This window comes from Saccharomycopsis crataegensis (assembly GCF_037102585.1).
Source record: "Saccharomycopsis crataegensis DNA, jcf7180000000098, whole genome shotgun sequence".
In the NCBI taxonomy this organism is placed as follows: Eukaryota; Fungi; Ascomycota; class Saccharomycetes; order Ascoideales; family Saccharomycopsidaceae; genus Saccharomycopsis; species Saccharomycopsis crataegensis.
In genome coordinates this window covers 124,607-146,324 of record NW_027043838.1, presented here as the reverse complement: position 1 = coordinate 146,324, position 21,718 = coordinate 124,607, and the positions used below count along the sequence as shown (strand labels likewise).

The 21,718-nt window shown below is 38.4% G+C and overlaps 8 protein-coding genes across 8 annotated transcripts; 4 read left to right on the top strand and 4 right to left on the bottom strand. All coding sequences in view use genetic code 12, as the record gives it.

Annotated features, from left to right (window-relative positions):
- Positions 1 to 259: 259 nt before the first annotated feature.
- On the top strand, positions 260 to 812 carry DASC09_057580 (uncharacterized protein; the record flags this gene model as incomplete). The annotated part of the gene is made up of 2 exons (XM_064999342.1): positions 260 to 601; positions 672 to 812. 2 exons carry the CDS (start codon positions 260 to 262, stop codon positions 810 to 812), a joined length of 483 nt encoding a protein of 160 aa, XP_064855414.1.
- Positions 813 to 1,472: 660 nt separating this feature from the next.
- DASC09_057570 (GTPase-activating protein) lies at positions 1,473 to 5,126 on the top strand (the record flags this gene model as incomplete). Its single annotated transcript, XM_064999341.1, has 1 exon — positions 1,473 to 5,126. One exon carries the CDS (start codon positions 1,473 to 1,475, stop codon positions 5,124 to 5,126), a length of 3,654 nt encoding a protein of 1,217 aa, XP_064855413.1.
- A 903-nt stretch (positions 5,127 to 6,029) lies between these two features.
- Positions 6,030 to 6,662, bottom strand: DASC09_057560 (BAG family molecular chaperone regulator; the record flags this gene model as incomplete). Its single annotated transcript, XM_064999340.1, has 1 exon — positions 6,030 to 6,662. One exon carries the CDS (start codon positions 6,660 to 6,662, stop codon positions 6,030 to 6,032), a length of 633 nt encoding a protein of 210 aa, XP_064855412.1.
- Positions 6,663 to 10,021: 3,359 nt separating this feature from the next.
- Positions 10,022 to 11,914, bottom strand: TMA64 (Tma64p; the record flags this gene model as incomplete). The annotated part of the gene is made up of 2 exons (XM_064999339.1): positions 10,022 to 11,824; positions 11,894 to 11,914. 2 exons carry the CDS (start codon positions 11,912 to 11,914, stop codon positions 10,022 to 10,024), a joined length of 1,824 nt encoding a protein of 607 aa, XP_064855411.1.
- A 228-nt stretch (positions 11,915 to 12,142) lies between these two features.
- On the top strand, positions 12,143 to 14,263 carry APC4 (anaphase promoting complex subunit 4; the record flags this gene model as incomplete). Its single annotated transcript, XM_064999338.1, has 1 exon — positions 12,143 to 14,263. One exon carries the CDS (start codon positions 12,143 to 12,145, stop codon positions 14,261 to 14,263), a length of 2,121 nt encoding a protein of 706 aa, XP_064855410.1.
- Positions 14,264 to 15,328, bottom strand: DASC09_057530 (uncharacterized protein; the record flags this gene model as incomplete). The annotated part of the gene is made up of 1 exon (XM_064999337.1): positions 14,264 to 15,328. The coding sequence occupies one exon, from the start codon at positions 15,326 to 15,328 to the stop codon at positions 14,264 to 14,266; it is 1,065 nt and encodes a 354-aa protein (XP_064855409.1).
- Positions 15,329 to 17,939: 2,611 nt separating this feature from the next.
- DASC09_057520 (uncharacterized protein) lies at positions 17,940 to 19,790 on the top strand (the record flags this gene model as incomplete). The annotated part of the gene is made up of 1 exon (XM_064999336.1): positions 17,940 to 19,790. One exon carries the CDS (start codon positions 17,940 to 17,942, stop codon positions 19,788 to 19,790), a length of 1,851 nt encoding a protein of 616 aa, XP_064855408.1.
- Positions 19,791 to 20,479: 689 nt separating this feature from the next.
- Positions 20,480 to 21,577, bottom strand: DASC09_057510 (uncharacterized protein; the record flags this gene model as incomplete). Its single annotated transcript, XM_064999335.1, has 1 exon — positions 20,480 to 21,577. The coding sequence occupies one exon, from the start codon at positions 21,575 to 21,577 to the stop codon at positions 20,480 to 20,482; it is 1,098 nt and encodes a 365-aa protein (XP_064855407.1).
- Positions 21,578 to 21,718: the final 141 nt, after the last annotated feature.

The window sequence follows — 21,718 nt, the reverse complement described above, 5'->3', positions numbered from 1 at the left end:
TTTAATTCGTCCCTGGTTATTATATTTCACTTCTGTTTCTTCTTATTTGCGTGATCTTCTATTATTATTATTATTATTATTATTATTATTATTATTTTGCTTTCCTTGTGTTGTTGTATAGAGAGATTGATTATATTTTCCACTGTTATCGGGCATCACGTAGCGCGTTTAGATCACCCAAAAATAAAGAAATATTAATCCCGACTGACTGCCTCGCCCCACCACATCATATATACGAAGATTGGGTGTTTTTAAGAAAATGCTGGGGGCCGAGTCAAATAAGAAACATGAGCCATTTTACCTTCGATATTATTCTGGCCATAGGGGCAGATTCGGGAAAGAATTCATCGAGTTTGACATCAGCGTGGAGCCAGGGCATGAATGGGGTACCATGCGGTACGTTAACAGCTCGAACTACAGAAGAGATGAGTTGATTAGAAAGAAAGTTACCATCTCGAAAACCGTGGTCAAACAGATCAAAATAATGATCAAAGAGTGTGAGGTGATGAAGGAGAAAGATTCACAATGGCCTCCGCCGGGATCTAGCGGGGGAATTGAGGAGTTAGAAATCAGGATGGGGCCAGAAAAGATTGTATTTGAGGTGAGTTAGTTAGCAAAGAAAAAAAACAAAACAAAAAAGATTATAAAACATACTGACCATACCATTATAGACAAAGCAGATCCAGACATTATCAGATATCCAGAAAAGCCTGGATCCTGAAGGGTTGAGGGTGTTTTACTATTTTGTGACTGATGTCAAGGCGTTGGTTTATCTGATGATGGGTTTACACTACAAGATCCGGCCATTTTAGAAGGAATGGTGGATATCATTGTTAGTTCTGGATTGTTACAATCTAATGTACTGCTGATCAATCAGTTGTTATATTCTGTTCTATTCTATTGTATTATTATTATTATACTCTGTACCATATATTATTATCATTATCATTATATTATTATTATTTGTTATCGTATATTATTATTTTTATCGTATCTAATTATTATCATAATCAGCATTGCAGAATATCGACGATTCTTATCGTTTCTGGCTATCATTCCTGAGAAAAACAACCTAAAACAACCGCAACAAAAAAAAAAAAGAAAAAAAAAAAAAAAAAAATTAGAAAAAATCACCATTTTGCATCGTGGTCAAACTAGTTGCTACAATATAATATTAGTGATATTATCCAACATCCTACAACAAACATACTGCCCCACCATCATTATTTGTTTGTCTACATTCCTTCCCATCATCCCTCCGTTTTGCTGACTTCTTGTATTTTCTTTTTTTTTTTTTTCTTTTTTTTACTTTTTTCGTTTTTGTTGAAGATTCTCCTTTGGTGTTTCAGAGATTGTTTCTAAACAGTGTCGGGTATAGCCTATCACCACCACAACAAAAACATCACTGCGATTAGTTTATTGCTTCACCTACTGGACGGTGTGTTTGCTTGGCTCAATATTACCCGTACAAAATGACCACTCTGGTATCCAACAACTACCATTCCCAGCAGTTGTCTGCCAGTGACTCGTATTCTACTGGTAACATCGCTGATTTCTACGCCAACGATAGTGGCCATGATCTAGATCGTCACAACCACGGCCACGACCATATCAATATCCAAGATGCAATCAGTTATCACGAGGATTCCCAAATGATGGCCGAAGATGAAGATTATGACGAGGAACAAGACGATGACGATGACCAAGATGAAGAAGACAGACTTTGCAAACATTGTGGGAAATTGATCCTCGAAGGACACGCATACGAGTTGGGAGATGATCGTTGGCATATTAACTGTTTTAGATGCTCAAAGTGCACAAACTTGCTCGGTATCAACTCAGATTTCTTGGTGGTTGGTACCGGCGAATTGGTTTGCGAGAACTGTTTTTATGACTGCCAAGTGTGCGGTAAGAAAATTGGGGATCTTGCCATCCTTGCTGGCAATCAACCTTACTGTGCCGACTGCTTCGTTTGCAAACATTGTAAAAACAGAATTGATAATTTACGATACGCAAAGACTTCCAGTGGCCTTTATTGTATGAACTGCCATGAAAAAGTTTTGTTGAAGAAGAAGCGACTAGAACACGAGAAACGAGAACGAGAAAGAATACGTCGTCAACAACAAAAAAGAAATAGTGGCGGTACACCTTCCCAATCACAGTCAGTCAACTCGTCTAGAAACACAACCCCGATTTTTGAAAAATCGTTGCCATCTATCCCCCCAACTTCATCTGCAACAGCAGCAGCAGCCCCCCAAGCATCGAGTAGCTCAAAGGCGTATAACCCCCAAAATGCAAACGGTACTTTCAATAGCCCTTTTGAAACTGAAGAGGCTGATGTTAGGCTTTCTCCAATAGTGGGAACACATCAATCAATGTCTGATAATGAAAGTGACGATCTCGATGTCATGTTTCAATCCCTCAATTCCTTGGCTTCAAATAGCAACCCTAGTATTAAACCATCTTTTTCCAATAATCTGAGAACCAAAAAACCAAACTATGAGCGAACTCCCTCTTATGAAACTTCAAAGAAACGGAAATCGGTCACTTTTGATCCTTCTACTGAGGGCGACATATCTAACGATGCTGACAAATCCTTCAGCTCATTAACTAACCCCACAGCGAACTCTAATGATCCAGATGCAAGTTTCAAACTAGCAGATCCTCCTAAGAATGATTCAATGTCGCAGGCAGGTACTGGAGGCAAACAGTCCAGTAATAATCGCCCACCAATTTCCAGTAGAGCTGCCAATAACAGAAGAATTGTTTATGTGGATGATGACGATAATGATCATGATACGTCGAATACCACCTTTAACATTGACAATTCTTTTGGAGAAATTCTTGACCAAGAAGCGACATATAACAAGAGAAGAGTTTCGTACCATAATGATCAAGAGTTGAAATCGCAAATCAAGAAAAGTTCAGATAGTTTGAAGCAATTGTCGACATCGGAAAGTGGCACTCCAAAACAAAGTAAATTCAAGTTTAGTAGCAGCACCGATTACAACGATGGTCTAGAGGGATCCGGGGAAAATAAATCTGGCAATGGTTTGAAATTGGGAAGGTCTTTGTCAATTAAGTCTCCTAAGAATTTGCTCAGCGGTATTAATCGTCATAGAAGATCGATATCTAATGTGAATGGCAATGGTGTTTCCAAAGATCAAAACAATGGCGAGTACGATGTCCCTGAAAAACGTTCCAGATCTAAATCCAAAACAAGTCATTCGAGATCAAATTCGGATATTCTAAACTCTTATTCTTCTGACACTTCAACTATCAAAGGTTCTAGCGCAAACACCAATTCTGTCCCACAGAACGATGCAGAACTTCGTAGTATGAGATCTGAATTAGTTAGTATGACTTCTCAAGTCTCCACATTGAAGGATGAGTTGTCTAGCTTATTGAACACTAAGGCGGACTTGACCAGTGAAGTTGGTGAACTACAATTAATGATGTCAAAGTTGAAATTTGAAATTGAAAAAGAACGGAAGATTTTGGAACAAACCAGAGCCATTAATGATAATGTTAAAGCTGGCGACGCTGATGATCATAACACTAATAGTACTCCTTATCAATCATATTCTCGTAATGCTTCTGAGAATTCAATCGGTACAGGTGGCAGTGATGGCGACTCTTATTATAATTCCGCTTCCCAGATGCCTTTGCAACAAAATCACCCTCATGCCCAACATTCACCACATTATCATCAACACCATCACCATGGCGGAAATCACAAAAGTAAAAGGGGTGGAGCGGAAATCAGCATTGAAAGCATCAACAATGCTTCTGCTAGCCCAAATATTGATAATCTCAATACCAATAATATCAACTTAGACTCACTCAATAACAGAAGACCGAATCTCACAATATCTACGGGTTCGCCTGCATTTTCCGTGCAACCATACACATCCTCAATTATCACCCCAACCACAGATGATATAAATACTCACAATGGTGATTACGGCAACCAAAGCAAGCTTAGCAGCACCTCAACTGCCATTGTTGTCGAGAAGGGGCAAATTGAATCAGTGGAGATGCAATCTGCCGTCAAGCCAAAGGTTAAAGCCCGTTTCTGGAGATCCAAACATAAAGGGTTCGGAAAATTCCAGAAAGACAACAGTGAAGATTACAGTGCTGCTGGTGGTAACGGTGGTAAAAGTGGAGCAAAAATTAAGATTTCTGCTCCAGTATTGCAACATTTAGATGATGAAGCATTCAATCAAATGAACAGTAAACAGCGTGTTAACGGTGCTCCTAATATTAATACAATCTCTAATAACTCTGGAGCGATTAATGGTAATTCCTCAGGAGCTAATAACAAAATCACCTTCCTCGATAAATTTTCTAACTCAATGTCATCGCTGACCAGCCAGGGTAATTTGACTGGCTCAAGTTCCAATGGCGGTGGTCTTGGAAGCAGTCTCTTAGAAGGGTTGAAATCCCCACTTCTTTCAGCTGGTATAACAGCACCTAATACAGGAACTACTAGTTCTAGTGGTATTGGCAATACGTCGGTATTGAGCTTAGTGGAAAGAGCCATTTTGGAGAAACGTGATATTCCATTGCTTGTTGTAATTTGCATTAAACATATTGAAAAACATGGGCTTTATAGTGAGGGTATCTATCGTAAATCTGGTGGTGCATCTCAAATCCAAGCATTAGAGGTCGCATTTGAAGATATTAATGGAAAATTTGGTATGAATAGCGATGTTGATATCAACAGTGAAGAAATCGAAAAAATCTTGGGAGTTGATATCAACGTGGTTAGCAGCGTTCTCAAAAGATATTTACGCCGTTTACCAGAACCGGTTATTCTTTATGAGCTTTATGACCAATACATTGCTTGTGCCTTGATTAAACGCCATGATAAGAAAATTGAAAAACTTAAAAGCATTATGGCCCAATTACCGAAACAGCATATGTTTACTTTGCAAATGGTGACAAAGCATTTAAATTTGGTGTCACTGTATAGTGACCTGAACTTCATGAATTTGCATAATTTGGCTATTGTGTTTGCTCCAAGTTTGGTTAGAGACTTGACTGGAGAAAGAGAAATTGCTGACATGGTTAACAAGAATGATGTGACAGAGTTTTTAGTAAGTAACTATCATCAAATATTTTGATTCATTCTGCCAAAAGTTTGGTTTAATTATAATTAGGTGCGCTAGCTGGTTTCCGTCTCGTTTTTATTATATATCCATTATTGCCAACTCATTACTATTCTCCGATCAACCAAATATTCTATTCAAAGAATTTCAAAGCTATTTTCACCTAGAATTTGCTGATATTGTCTTGAATTTCGAGAATTTAATATTTAGCTGGCTATTATAGTTACCTCCCTACTTCATCCATGAAGCATTAATCGTTTAGTTCCTTAGTCATCTGTGCTTGTCCCCTGACAAGTTTAGCTTTCATTTTGATCTTTTTCATTTTTTTTTTTTTTTTTTTATAATTTTGCTTCTACTTTATTTTCAGTTTACTCATTCTCTTCAATCTATCCATCCCCTTCAATTCTACTACTACTTTATAGCGTTTACTTCACTCTCTTGCTTTCAATTTTACTATACTTTTATACTATAGTTATTATATATGTATTCCTTCACTGAAAAGTTTTGTTATAGATATGATATACGTATTACTTCTTGGAAAAAATTTTGGATGGTTTTTAGCTTATTTTGTCTTGTTTTTTTTTTGTTTTTTGTGTTTTTTTTTTGAATGTCATTATTGTTTATTCACAAGTGAAACAGAGTCCATTTTTGTCTTTTATCTTGAATACTTGATCAAGTCAAAATATTTTGTTGATTTTGCCAAATTTATGGGTACTAGCCAACCCTACAAGTATAGTTTAAAGGAATAATATATTTGTGGTAGCTGAAAGCTTAGTGCTTGAGACACACGTCATCTTCAAGGTCTCTGTCAACCATTGCTGAAGAAGAGCCAGAAAAACCTTTGGCCACAATAATGGTCCACCAGAATTATAAATACATTCATCCAATAAAGTCTCCAAACAGATCATTTTTAAGCAATTAATCGAAGTATTCCTTCTTCAATAAATCGATCTTCTTGTGCAATCCTTGGACATAGTTAATTGCCTTTTTGCGCTGCAACCTAAGCTCTTCATCGCCATTATGCTCAAGCTCATCAAGCTTCATTAGCTCTTTCAAAAGGGTTTCCTCTAAGTACAAATAAGAATAGTTGAGTTGATCTTTGGCCTTAGGGTCTTGCTCGCCAGCTTCACACTTTGATTCTTTATATTTCTTCAAAGCATCCTCGAATTCATCAACTTTAACAGAAAGTTCGGTCTCCACCTTTGTCAAAATTCCCTGCAACACTCGGGAGAATTTTTGTTCAGGAGTTTCCACTATCACTGGTTTCTTGCTCTTCTTGTTCTTCTTGGCCTTTTTCTTGCTTTTACTATTCTTTTTCCCGCCGCGCTTCGTAGCATCAGATTTTCCTGAAGACGATAACCAATAGATTATCGAACTGAGCAGCACGAGCATCCCTATGAAATATGGCGGGCTGGTGAATGTGTTAAGTTGTTCTGGAGTAAGTATCTTTTGAAGAATATCGTTATGCACTATTTTGTCCTGGGCTTGTGAATGGATATGCTGAAGCGAATCAATGATCTGGGTTTGGAGGTTGGCGATCGTTGGAGACATGACGTTGTGTCAGTTTAGTTTTTTCTTTGAGGTTCTATGTGATTTGTTCTCTGGTCAATGATAATGATAAATGACACCAAGTGGATCAAAGATACTCTAATATGCCAGTGAAAATGCAAACCGAGCTGCCCATACGTAACTATTGGAATTTTCTGATTTTCAATTGACTGTCGGCGGCATATACCCTCGTCTCACTCACACCACAGGTACGTCGGTATGCATAAATGGAGGGTAATCCCTTTATCAGCTATAGATTGAGGATTGATCTTTGCTGCTTGTAGGATACCCAGATAATAATCATGCTTCTTTATAGATCATTTATTTTCTTTCATGGTAGTATTTTTGGAAATTATTGATTGGAAACGATGATGACAATAGGGTACAGAGCTTAAGATTAGAAAATCATGGCAGGATGAAGAACTGACTCAACCTCTTAATCATGCATGTTACAAGGTAAGTAAGTATATTAATAATAATAAATAAAGAGTGATTTTTTTTTTCATGTTTCCCTCATAATAAAAGGGTTAATTATATATAAACAATGAAAGAAGTTGCTATAATAAAAAAATTACCAATGCTTTACGCAGATAAATATCATTTGTGGCAATTTGCAAGTGTCAAACTTCGGTGAAAGCCAAAAAGACAACCATGATGAAGTAGGTATCAGATAGGAGAAAAAACAGAAATAAATGCAAGGAAAAACAAAAACAAAAATAAAGAAATAAATAACAAAGAAAGAAATCTATTCTAAAGAATGAAGCAAGAAAAAGAAAATAAAACAAGAAAAATTCACTTTTTTTTTTTTTCTGGGAAATATTCCAAGAGCACAGATAGGGCCAAGCTAACACCAGGCATTGTAGAGTCTCCAGCACCAAGGCTTGGTAGCAATATATGCCTTTTCTTCGGCAATTTCTTGCTTCAACAAGTCCATGTCGACGACCTTTCTACCAGTATCCAAATCAATGTTCTTAAGACCATTGAAGATGGTGAAATCTCTTTTCCAGAGCATGTAAACGAAATAGAAAAAAAGGACAATTGGGGCAGCCAAGTAAGCTTGGAAAAAGTCGTTAGCACGTCCAGCTCCGGTTGGAGATAACTCAAATGGCCAAGCGGCAACCCAGAATTGAGCGGCAAGGACAGCACAATAACCAAGGACACCATAGACAGAGCCCCATACCCCAGTTTGGGCAGTGAAGGACAATTCATCGGTGTTTCTACCTTGGGCCTTCAAAGCCATTCTGAACACGACGTGACAAGCGCAAGAAGAAGCCCAGGTGAAGATGGAAGACAAACCGGAAATCGCCAACATCCAGGTGAAAACAGTACCTTCCTTACTAGAAGCAACAAGGAAACACAAAAGACCAAAGGCCAAAGTGATAGCGGTGGCGACCATTGGTCTACCAGCCTTATCGATGTATCCGAAAATTTTTGGGGCGAAACCTTGTTCGGCCATGGACACCATAGTTCTGGAGCAACCAAATGTGGACGAGTTACCGACAGAAAGCACAGAGATTAAAATGACGACGTTGAAGATAGATGGTAAGGCTGTAATACCAGCGTTTTTGATGGAAATGACAAATGGGGAGGCTCTCGCGTCGTAACTCGCACCACCTAAGCTCTTGTCACCGTATGGAACAAGTAAGCCAACGAGGGTAAGAGAGATGACATAGAACAAAGTGATTCTCCAGAAAACTTGTTTGGTGGCCTTTGGCAAAGCCTTTCTTGGGTTAGAAGTTTCTGCAGCAGCAAGGGCACACAATTCGGTACCGGCAAAGGCGAAAGCAGCAGTGACGAAGACAGAACAAAGACCCTTGAAACCGTGGTTGAAAGCACCTTGGGCGATTTCGGTCTTTCCGTGTTTTTGCCAGTATCTACCACCAATGTATTCATGATTTGGACCACCACCACAGACCAAAATGATCCCGAGAATGATGTAACCAATCACGGCGGTGACCTTGATGATAGAAAAACAGAATTCTGCTTCACCATAACCCTTGACACCAAAAATGTTGATAAAAGCAATTAAAACCCAGAAAATACATACCCAGGCCGCAGGACTAATTTGATCATTCCAGTATTGAATAACCATACCGGCGACAACCAATTCAAAAGGTAAAGTGATCAACCATTGTAAAGTATAATTCCAAGCCATAGCAAAACCCCAAGCAGGAGAAATGAACTGAGAGTTATAGACAGAGAAAGCACCAGAGACAGGGAAAGCGACAGCCAACTCACCAAGAGCTTGCACGGTGACGAACATAAAAGTACCAATCAAACTATAAGCAATCAAAATACCAGCTGGCCCACCAGTCTGCAAACTGGTACCAGAACCAACGAACAAACCGGTACCAATGGAACCACCAATGGCAATCATTTGCAAGTGACGGTTTTTCAAGTTCTTTTGAAGTGGTGATTTGGCGGTTCTTTTAACCATCTTTTCTTTTTCAGTGAGACCATCCATGTTGGCAAACTGGTTTTGACTTTCATCTCTTTTAAAAGAGTCAAAGAAGTTGAGCAAGGCACCACCCTTGGATGGTTCGCTGTATGGAGAAGTGTGGCCGACTTCTTGTTCAATTTCTGTATCTGAGTTCGCTTTTTTTTCAGACATGATTATTGATTATAATATTCTTATTTGATGTTAAGAACATGTAGAATGGACATAATCAAAAAAAATAATGGCTAATTGTTAATGTGGGAAAAGAGGAACATATATGTCTGGGGGTTGTATCTTACAAATGATAGAAATCGCAAGGTACAGGCCCTGCGAAGATGCCACAATGAATCGTGTGACATTGAGGTGTAAGGCATACTGATACGTAGATAAATTGATAGATAGATAAAAAGACAGGCACAGAGATACGGAGATCACAGACATGAAAGATAAAGGGCAAAGGGCAAAGGGCAAAGGGCACCACCACACTGTGACCACACCACCTTTTGTAGCCTTGAACTGCTGACCGGCAAAACTCAAAAAAAGAAAAGACATGCATTGTATAGAGGCATATATCCACGGCATAGCTGATAAAAGCGACCGTTTCCTAGCCATTTCTTATTATGATCCGTATTATTTTGGTGTCCCTCTAACATATGGTTATCATTCGTCTGGAAATTTAGTTGTTTGATTAAAAATGACAGCCAGATATTTCAAATAATTGCACTGGTAGAGTAACCAATAGCGCGCAAGATCCTACGGCTCACTGTACACTACATACCACTGCCGGCAGCCAAGTTTTGAGTGTGACACATTAGATATCGTTTATTTTTACACCCAACCAACAACAACAATTGATGAACAATAAATAGAAAAAGTTTTAAAAAAAAAGTGGGAGCATAAAGAAAATTAATGTATACTCGATACTCTACCTCTTCTTATTACTTTTTGTTTTGTCAGTGGATTCAATATAACTAGCACTAATACCTTTATCCATGAAAAACTCCGTGACGATTTTAATATGAGGTCCTTGAACCGTTACCTCTGCAAGTTTTGGGTTTTCTTTACATGTACCAATGGTTGTCGATCCTGAGCACTTGACCCTTAAATACTGTGCCAAGGCATCGGGGGTTACCACTCCAAATTTCTCAAAGTTAGACGTTCTAGTGATGATCTTGCGGCCTAACTTGTATTCTGAAACAATTTGAATCTTCGGCACCGTTCCCTTAATAGGCGGCTCATCTGCAAGATTGATAGTATCCAACGAGACATTTCCTGGAAGAATTTTGTAGCATTGCGTGAAATATTTTAAGAATGCTGGTACGATTTTATCTCTTGAAAGGGCTCGCAGGTTGGGGTTCCCGCCATTGATCAAGTCATTCAAGAAATCGTTAAGAATGATCATCTTTTTGTTCTTTGGGTTAACCAACTTGTTTTTGGCAATGTAGGCATTCATGAGGGTTGTAAGATCTTTAGGTGAGTAATAATGATTGAAATCTTCTTGAAGATTATCAAAAAACGGTCTAGACTTGGAGTTTGGTTTGTGAAGAATGATAATATTGAGTTTGCTATTGCCTTTAGTGGACTTAGATTGGACTGGCGCCGAGCCACTGGCAGCAGGAGTGGATGTATTTTGTGTTTTATTGCCTGGTTTTTTGATTTTATGAGGAACAAAATTTCTCACTTCCTCATTAGTAGATCGTTTTACTACTTCAATGATTGTTAAGTTATCATCTTTACCCTTCAATTTTAAATATTTTGCCTTTTCCATCTCTTTAAAGAATTTGGCAGATTTCTTCCAAGAGGTTTTCTTCATTACAACCACATGTTCCAAAGAAGAAGGAACATACGGGAGATTCTTTAGAAGAAAATTAGAAACGAATGTGGTCGCACTAACTGGAGGCTTCACTTCTTCCTGATATAAGGTCATTAAGAACGCTCTTTTGAACAAATAATCAATATCTGTGGTACTCAAAGTACCAACTTCTTCTGGCTTATTGTTTGAAAGTTCATTGTCCTCTTCCACTTTTTTTGAATTATCATCAACAGTAGCATCACTTTCTGGTACTTCTTCCGAAGTTTCATTATCCACCTGTGCGTCTAGAGCCAAACTTTCAGTTCCTTCAACTAATTGGGACTCATCTGACTCCACACTATTCAAACTTTCAACAACCTGCTCAAGATCCTCATTAGTTGGTGGCCGAATATTTTTTTTACTAACATGTGACAAATGATCACCATAATAATGCAAAACATTCACAGCAATCCCTGACTTCCCTTGCACTGATGTATGTTCTGTCAAATTCAACTGGCATGTCCCCACCGCCATGATTACTAAAGGCTCTTCATAAGAAGCAATCCCAACAACGCTTCCCGCAACACAACGCGGATCAAAAGGAGGGATGGTACCTGGTAACATCAAGTTTGCCCCCCCTTCGATCTTCTTGATCACATATGAGTTGGTCAAAACAACTGGCAACACACCAGGAACTCTCCATAAAGTATAAACTGTCGGCATCAACACAGAATCCTTAGTTTTGAAATATATAGGTATTGATTCTTCATCAGTGAAAATTGTTCCTGAATGGCCTAGTGGACTTTTGTAAGTGGCCAGTTTCACCGAAGATGGTGCCAATACTGGCTTCAATGGTTCTGCAACACGATAAGTTTCCGCAACATCATTACCCAACTTTCTTCTTTGAGATGATTTAATATTGGCAAGGGCTTTGAGCTGGAAATAAGAAAGTTAGTACTTTTGAGCCTCTCCATTTTTTTTTTTTGAAACATTAATCTAACCTACCCCTGGGTCCTTTGCAAACATTATTTTTATATATTTATTCTCCTAAAATGTATAAGTTCTTGCACTCCATCTATCGCTTATTTACACTGTGATTTTTTTCCCCGGGTAAAAAAAAAATAAAAAAAAAGTTTGATTTGCAGCCCCGGTTCTCATCACCAATTTTATTGTTTACACTTTTGATTTGGGAAATTGCTTCACATATGTTGGTAGGCCAACTCCCCAAAAGTGTTCCAAACCTCGCTTTAATAGATGGCGCTTTTCTCGATTATTCATGATAAGGCGTTGCCTATAACGGTTAGGAAAGATGGATTTTCCTGGTGCCCGACCATGGATCTATTGGCAGTTATATCTAAAGATGGGTCGTTGTGGATCTATCGTGCTGATGGCCAGCGAATATGGTCATTTCCTTTGAGATCATTTAATGCTCAAGTGAAAACTTGTTGGAGTCGTGATGGGAAATTTATTGTTGCTGCTTCGAAGACTTTTGGGCGCAGATTGTTTGATGTACAGCTAGGGAAAGTTATCGGAAATCATCAGATGATCAATTCTGAACATCCTATCAATGAATTGGACGTTCAGGCAGTCAATTGGGTGCTGAATCTTGGTACGAATCAAGACAGTAATGAACTTGGAAATAACGGTATTCAGGAGCTACTAAGTGTTGATGTATCTAAATCATTACCCAAATTGCCCCCATTACCTAATTTGTCGCTAGACCATATTCTTAGATCCAAATTGGCACTGGATAGCTTATATGAATCATCCAATTCATTAAACAATTTTTTGGTTACTGGGTATGAAAATGGGTCAGTTTCCATTTCATTAAACAGTATTTTGAACTCAAAAACCGTCCAATGGCAACAAGGATCGAATGTGGAATTTCTTCAGATCGAATCGGTTGACGATCTTACAGTTCATTACATCATTTCTAAAGCTCAGAAGACAGAAGATAAATCTCAGTATTTCATCTTGCCATTGGAAACATCATTTTCAAATAATGAGTATGCTAAAGAGGTGATCGCCTCTTCTACGAGAATTCTGTTCATTGTGCTTTATCTACTAGATATTGCGGATAATTTTGAATCAGATTGCAAAGCATTTGTTGAATTCCATACTAAAATCGTTAATGTACTTGACGAGGAAGCGGCCCAAGAATCCAAAAACGTTGCTGGCGGAGACAATGCTAAATTTTATTATGCAACTTCTGAACTTTATGAATTACTATTGACGGGAATGATGTCAGATAGTCTAAAATCTTGGCTTGAGAACACATTGGGGAAGAAAAACTTGAAGAAATGGCTGAAGCTAGGTAACACTTGCGTTGATCAAATAAAGTATAAAATCTTTAGCTCATTCATTCCTGCTGGTCAGAGATTGATAATTCTGTTGAGTAAATTGAAAAGTGTGGTTTCTTGGAAGGAGAGTGTGATTATCAATGAGCAGGATAAAATCCATGCGTTTGGTCTCGAAAGCAAAAAAATTGATGACTGTATTGCTCAGGTTAAAACAATAATGAGGGAAATTTATAAGTTTGTCGCTGACTTGAATGATGAACAGAAACTTTTCAATTGTTTTATTAACTGGCTAACCACTATAATAGAAAGTTTATCGGATGATGACAAAAAAGATCTTGAGAATGATGATTTATATTACAGTGTCACCGAAATTTCGGAATATATTACCAACAAGTTAAATAGTCTTGATATATTCAAATATATTGAGAAATCTGAGGTTAATAATAAATCAAATCAATTAATAAACTCCATCAAGCAAATTGATTCAGTGTGCCAACATATTTTTGAGGAGATTAAGAAAAACATTTGTGACTCGATAAAATTTGGTGCCAACGTTGTGGAGATTGGGTCATCGATAGATGCCAAAAATGTGGACATCAAATGTGAAATGCCAAAAAGTGAAGATCATTTGATGATTTTAATCCAAGATTTTAAGCAGTTGATAGAGGTTTATGATTCTGCGAGTGGTAAGGTACAAAAGTTTGAATGTCTGCGGTTATTAGAACCATATGGATTACAATTAAAAAGTGTACAGTTTATAAATGATAGGGAGTTGCTAGTGCTAGCGGTTGAACCGTTACAAGATGATAAAGCAATGTATCCCCCAAAATTTGTGATATTTACAATGAAGCTAAATTTTCTAGATAATGGGCAACAATCGGTTGTTATTGATACAGATTCTCCAATGATTAAGAATTTGCATTTTTTCAATATTAACCGAGAAGGAAGTATTTCTTTGGACATTGACCCTGAATTGATCACTGTTTTCAACAGGCAAGGAGAGATCGATGGTGATACTAAAATGGCATCGATATTGTCGTCAGATATGCACAGATATATTGTGTTTGAATATTAATTAGGATTTCATGTCATTAAATAATGTTTCTTTGACTATTGGTACCAGTTGGTCCGAGTAATAGATTGGAGTGTCGTTTTCGTCGAAGTAGTATTGGTGTCCTGAAAATTCTTTGAATTGAGACGAGAAAAAGTCTTCAGAGTAGTACTTGTAGTGAATTTTATAGCTAGCGCTACTCATGGTTATATCGCTAAACCGTTCTGGATGAGCTGATAATAGCCAACTTCTATGCTTTATTCTTTGTTTACGTTCCTTGAGGTTCTGGTCATTCTCTTGTAGCTGTAGATTGGCCACTGGTGGGATTTGAAGCATCAATTTTTTGATGGCATTGATACGCGTCAATACGATATTTCTTTGTCGTTCATATACCAATGGTAGACCAGTGCGGTGTAAAGGAATCAATGGCAGAAATTTTGGAAGGGATTTATCGTGGATTTTTCCAGAGTTTTTCTCGAGGAATTTGTATAAAGTTTCAACTTTTTCTACCGATTCTTTTGCTTGAGATAGCACTTTGTCAGGGATTTCCGGTTGTTTCTTATGGGGGTTCTTGATTTTTATTAGTCCTTGGTCGATTTCTTGACGAATGTTGCCAAACACTGATGGGGCCAAGCGTATTTGTCTTTCCACTTCTTGTGTCTGGGTGGAATTTTCATCTTTTAGTGCCTTGGGGTTGAGGAGCTCCACTTTTTTAACTGGCCAAAAGTCTTGTAAATTGTAGTTTTGGGTGGCGGTGAAGAACCTGAGCCATGGAGGGGACGACGACGCACGATAGTCGGCAGACTTGTACGCCAACGCCAACAATTCCTGTAACAGATCCTGCTGGGCATTGACAAAGGCACGATACGCCAAGTTCAAATATTTCTGGCCCACGGCATAATGGTAGGCCACATTAGTGGTTTTTTTGGCGAACTTTTGCCGTTGTAACGTCAATAAGATTTCGTAGCACTGCGAATCTATCGGCGAGTAATAAAGTCTTCGGAAAAGCGCCCGGTAAAGGTGAATGATCTGGGATGTTGTCGGCGATGGAGTCGAGGCAAGAATCGCGGCGATTTTTGAAGACACCATAATGATGGGGGAGGGGGGGGAGGGGGGCGAGGGGGGTATTTTATAGAGTCCAAGAAAGTGGTGATGGTGGGTGGTGTATGTGTGTGCGACATCTTGGGAAATATTTTTTGGCTGGGATTTTCCTCAAAAAAACTAACGAACCAGGGCTCTATACCTGGTGTGCATATTGCACTTCTCGCTTAATTAAAATAAACAATAATAGTTTGGATGCAGAGTTGGTAATAGTGGATTTGATAGGGTGGGGAGATGCGATAAAAAAAAAAAAGAGTTATTGGTTATTGGCAATTGCACCACTGGGAGGAGTGGTGCTGTTTGTAGACAGATATATGCACTTTTTCTGGCTAGTTCTACGGTTTTACCAATCGATCTAATTTTTGATGCCGAGTTATTTGAGGATTTTTTTTTTTTTTTTTTTCCAAGAAAAAAAAAAGTGAGTTAAGGTGACTTGACATTTATGATTTTCCATTTTTAATACAACTTATCCTGATATTACTTGCTTATATTACCTGAAATATTAGTTCAATAAGTACCGAATATACCCACCCAATACAATTTTTATGAGTCTACTAACAATCCAATACCGATTCACAATGAGCTCAAGCCCGTTGGTTGATATGGTGGATATAATATATCTAATTTTTTGAAAGGCCTAACAAATAATGAGTGAGATATACTAGCAGTAATTGACATGCCTTGGAATTTTCAATAGCGAACGGCTCTGATTCTGATTGTAAAGTGGTAGCTCTAGATGAGTTCCACAATATACTAAATATAATATTCCATTTGAATTCTCGCACTATTTATTTTATCAAGTCCTCATAATTTTTGCCTAAATATCCAAGTTGATTTGCTAAAATAATAATAATAATAGTAATTAATTAGTCCTCTCCTCTGGTGACAAACATGTGGTTGAGAATTCAACCAAGTAAATCATTCGTTAGGTTTCCTTTCCAACTAGATGATCTAGTGTCAGATATACAACAAGCTCCCTTTATTTTGTTCTTTTTCTTTTTCTTTTCTGTGATTTAGTACTTCACCGTGGTTTATAAATAATAATCATTTTATCTAAGGAGGGGAAACGGTACAATATTGATAGAATAACTTACCTTCTGTTACGATATTTGGAGGCATGTTTTTTTCACTCTCTAATGATTTATTGATACCATTTTTTTTTAAAAAAAATATAGAGAGGGTATATCCTGTTCAATATTCATGGCCATATGATAGACAGTTGTTACTATATATGTGATCGATCCAAAAAAGTTCGAGCCACGCCCCTTTCAAAAAGAAAAGAACAAAGAGCAAAGAACACCCCAGGGACCAACTGTTATGATAATAACCACCCGTCTGAGGTAGACAGGTTAAGAAAGGAGACGATGACAACGACGTATTCCGCGGGAGTTAAATAACAAACCAGTCGCTTTTGTGTGTCGGGACCCTTTTGGTGGAACCGCTGGCTGCAAAACAAACTTTTTGTGCGTGGAAAGCCTTTTAGAAATAAGGTTTCGCACTGCATTGGGGGAGTGTTCAGATGGATTTAGAACCCTACCCGAGCAACACTGTATTTGCAATTGCCATGGCAAGCAGGTCATATTGGTCGACTGGGAGTGGTAATAATCATAGCATACCCCGAACGTGTAGCACCAAGTGGCACCAAGTAGCACCGGGTGAAAGAAATACAGCCAGGAAACCGCCACCAGGGCCTGCCTAACCAGAGATATTCAGTTGTGCATGAAATCTGCGATCGGCGATGTGAGGATGGCGTTCTATTTTCTTCTATTTTTTTCTTTTGTTCGTGTGTCGAAGGTTCTTCGACCTTTTTTTCTCCTTACACTGTGTTGTATTTCCCAAGGTTTTGCTTTTTTTTTTTTTTTTATTATCGTCCTCGATGTTTTGGCTAATTATATACGGCCATTTCCAGCTCCTGGCTGTTCGTTGTTGTCGGCCTTCATTTCTGGCCACCTTCGTGTCTGCCTGGCTGGTGTTTCTTCTCTCCTCTGTTTCTTTTTAACCTGCTACGTTGCTTTTCCTACCTTCAGTGAATAGCAGAGGTATTCAATTGGTAATAGGTATTGATAAAAGAATAATAACTAGAAGAAAAAAAAAAAAGCCAAACAACAGGACGCTTATTTGCTACGGTTCATTTCGAAACTTTGCTCTTCTAAAATCTTGTGTGAATAACTTGCTATTGAATTGATTTCATCCAACACATCACACAAGTCTCATCGATCAAGTTTTTGGCATCGCCATCTAGATCAAATTTATTTCTGAACATCCAGGAATTGCTTAGGTGGTGCCAATACTTCTTTTTTTTTTTTTTTTTGGGGGGGCTTTTTTTTTTTTTTTTTTCTGTTACAGTGGATATTATTGACCTCCAGGAATATTACGGTTTTGGGTATTAAATATATTGAAACATTACAATCTCCCTTTGAAGATAAAACATTCATCTCGCTACTCCAGAATTCGAAATTAATATCAAATTGTTAAACCAGTTTTTTTTTTGTGCTTATCTATCTACTTCGTTTATGCATTTATGGTCTCTTCTATTCGAACAACAGAATCCAAAAAAAAAAAGAAAAAGAAAGAAGACACTTCTTTTGAATCGTGAAACATGAATAGCTCAAACCAAGAGGAGCAAAATTGTTACCAGATTCCACTTCCCCTAAATCACTTACAACATGAACGACAGCCGCAGCAATACCAAAGTTCCTTACAAGCCGCGCCAACTATAACTGCGGAAAATACTAATGATGACGAGTCTCAGCAACAATTACAAGGGCTGTTACAGTTTCAATGGTCTAGCGAAGATCATGTACCACAATTATTTGACCAAAATAACCCCGAATTCTTTGGCCCTGTCGCTCCTCCACCTCTGCAAATCATGCCGCAAATCAGTGCGGACCACCAGCCCCAGTTTTTCATTCCCATGATTCCTTCCGGATACCCTTTAGAAGGTCCTGCTCTTCCTCCTCCAACACGATCTCCTGGTCTGATGGTCACTCCTCATCACCAACAGTATCCTGCTTACATTGACGATCCTATGGTGCAAGTACATCGAGCAGCCCCCCCAGTATACCTTCAATATCATCAGCCAATGGTACCAGACTACCAACATCAATATCATAATCAAGTACCGACAAGCTTTGGATACTTGGTGCCATATATCGCCGATGGTGAAACTCTGTACGGCTTGTACTTTGCCCCGGTTCAAGAAGGATGGGTCAGTGAATCTGCGCATGAAGTAAAGCCTACCAATCCTTTACAAAGCGCTGCAAGCTTTGCCGATTCCACTGGACCAAATACGTGGAATTCATCCGCCACCTTTATGGCAAGTGCAAGGTCTAATAATAATAATAATAATAATAATAACAACAATAACTCTGGCCACTTCTCCGATGTTGGAAGAAAGAACGATGATCGGTATAGTAGGACTAATAGCAGAGATAAAGAGGGTAAAAAGAAGTTAAAACCCCTGGAGGAGCTGGGTAACCATTGTGAAGCCAACCCTCTACTCTATTCACAACAATATCCCGGGTGGCAGTCTCCGGTTGCTCCTGGTATAACTTTGGCATCTAGTAATTTCATATCTCATAATATTCATAATGAAACAAAGCCCACGCTTCGAAGAATTTCCACATTACCAAAGGATAAATATTTGCGGCTCACAAACCATAATATTGAAAACGATGATGCAGTAAACTTCGATTTCACTGGGATGGCGAACGATCCCACGTATGGGAATTTCTCAATTGTTTTCACTAAGCCGTTGATACACGCCATAGAGAATTGGACCAGCCAAGAGATTCAAAATCAAAGACGGCTAGTGTGGTTTGACTGGTCGCTTTCATTGCACAATTCAGAAAAGGATGCCGACGAATATTCAGCACCGTTGCAAAATCAGGCAGTCTTTGAAATTCTGTGTCAGCCGATTCCTCAAATGGCGTATTCCCCCAATAGCCCTGTAGCGTCGTGTATTTACTGGAAGTATAAGGGTGATTATTATATAACTAGCGTCGATGTGATTTCTTTGCTTGAAAAGTTGTGCGGCGCGGAGCGACCGTTTGACATTAAGGAAAAGAACCGGATTCGGAGAAACCTCCAGACTTTGGAAAGTTTAACGATTGGGAAAACCAATTTTGCCAATGAAACTTCTAAAGGATCATCATCAACAAAGCGCAGCAAATCATCGCGTAAGCGTGGTGGGATGGTTGAGAGTTCTCATGTACCGGGAACGAGTAGTTCTTTAGAGACTCATTCCAGCACCGGATCTGGTAGGAATTTCATAAAGCATACCCTCGACCCAGTTGAGGTGAACAAAATATTCGATCTAATCATGAGCTATGATCATCCGCGTCCCAGAAGAATAGAAAAGGATATTAAGGTGTATAAATGGCGGGTTTTGGAGGAGGCATTGATACGGGTGTTGAGCAAGTACTGCTATGATAAATCAAAGAGTATTTAGGAGAGAACTTCTTAAGAGTATTTAGCAGGGAAAGTCCTAAGAGTTTTTTAGAATGGTCTTTCTTTTTTTTTTTTTCATTTTTTTTTTTTTTTTTTTTTTTTCTCTTTAGTTTTGGATGTGGTTGAAAGTGGTGCAAAATAAACCAGTGGTTAATTATTATTATTATTATTATTATTATTATTATTATTATTATTATTATTTTTATTATTTTTTTTATTATTATTATTTTTTTTATTATTATTATTATTATTACTATTATTATTTTTATTATTATTATTATTATTATTATTATTATTATTATTATTATTACTATTATTATTATTATTATTATTATTATTACTATTATGTGTATCTCATTTTGTTGGCAATTCTTGTGGATATTTTATAGAATTTGCGTATATATATTATATATGAGTGTTATGTACGGTAACGTGTTCAACCCGTGGGATGATGAGTATCATTACATTATATTGTATTACATTATATTATACCATCACATCACTTATCATATATGTAAATTATATATAATTTGTAACAATTCTGGTGAAGCCAGAGGTACCCAGTGATAGGGGTCAGGTCGCCCTGTGAGGACACCATCTATTTGACACCCTACTTTATTTATATATACATCTATGCCAAAGAACCGCTAACTCGTATATTAAATGATCCAGATTATCTCTATCGCCTTCTCACAACTTGCTACCCAACTTCTTTGCCAGCAACTGGCCTTTACGATTGTCTAAAACACTGATCCCTTCCTGGATAGCAATAGCCACCGATTCTCCAAAACTGTTGTAGATGGTGAGTTTCACGGTATACTGACCATCTTTACCCTTGAGAATGTTGTGTCGCACAATGTGCCAGTCAAGGATCCCAGTTGGGTTTTGTGGTTCTTGGTAGTAGAGGGCATGATCTAACGACACCACAAACCGCTCATCGGCATACGCCCATCCAAGGAGAGGGCCACAGCACGAGAGGGTGGTATAATCTGAGATGTATCCAAGGAAACATCGGTAACCAATCAGGGAATTCTCTGGAGTGTCAACAGTACCAGAACCACCCGGACAACCTCTGACAATACTGAAAAGTTCACGTTCAAGAACCACATCGGCATCGAACTCTTTGACGGTCTCATTGCGGAATACTACCCGATCGCCTTTGACAATGGCTTTAGGGAAATATACCTCGAGGATTTTCAATCCATTGGGGTCTTCTAAAGTGTTGAGGTAAAGCTGATCTAATTTATATCCCAATCCGTGGATCATCCGTGGGAAATGCTGGGGCACCAGTAACGGCAGCAGCGGTGGGAACCCCTCTTTCTTGGTGATGGGAGCCTCGTTGACAATATTCTTGATCGCCTGTTTCAACCTGGTCTTGTTTTGGGAATTTGCGGTGATCGAAGCGTTGACGAGTGGTTGGCGGCCGAACCGGTTTTTTTGAGCTTTCAAAGTGAACATCGCCAACAACACCATTGCGACCTTTGGTCCTTGAATTATCTTGACTTCTCTATGAATGGTAGCCTTGCCGTCCCTTAATCTGGTGACTCGGTATTCGGCCTTCTCTTTGGATTTCACCCCATTGAGGAAGTATAAATGGGTGGTGCTGAGGTTGAAAGTAGCAGGAACGGTTTTGTAAGCAGCGTAGATTGCCTGATATACCAATGCCCCACCAAAAGAATTGGAATTACTGATATTAACCCGGAATGCATGTATTGGTCCTGGGGTTTCGTAAAAATTAGGATTGATCTCGATCAAGTCGAGGTCTTCTTGGATCTTAGTTTTTTCCATTGGCCAGAGTGAATAATATACTTTACTATTATTATAATTTACCAAGGACACAAAAGATAAAAAAAAAAAAAAAAAAAGGAACAGGAAAACGGCAAGAAAGTAAGAAGTTGGCCAAAAAACAATAATTATATCAGAGAGGTA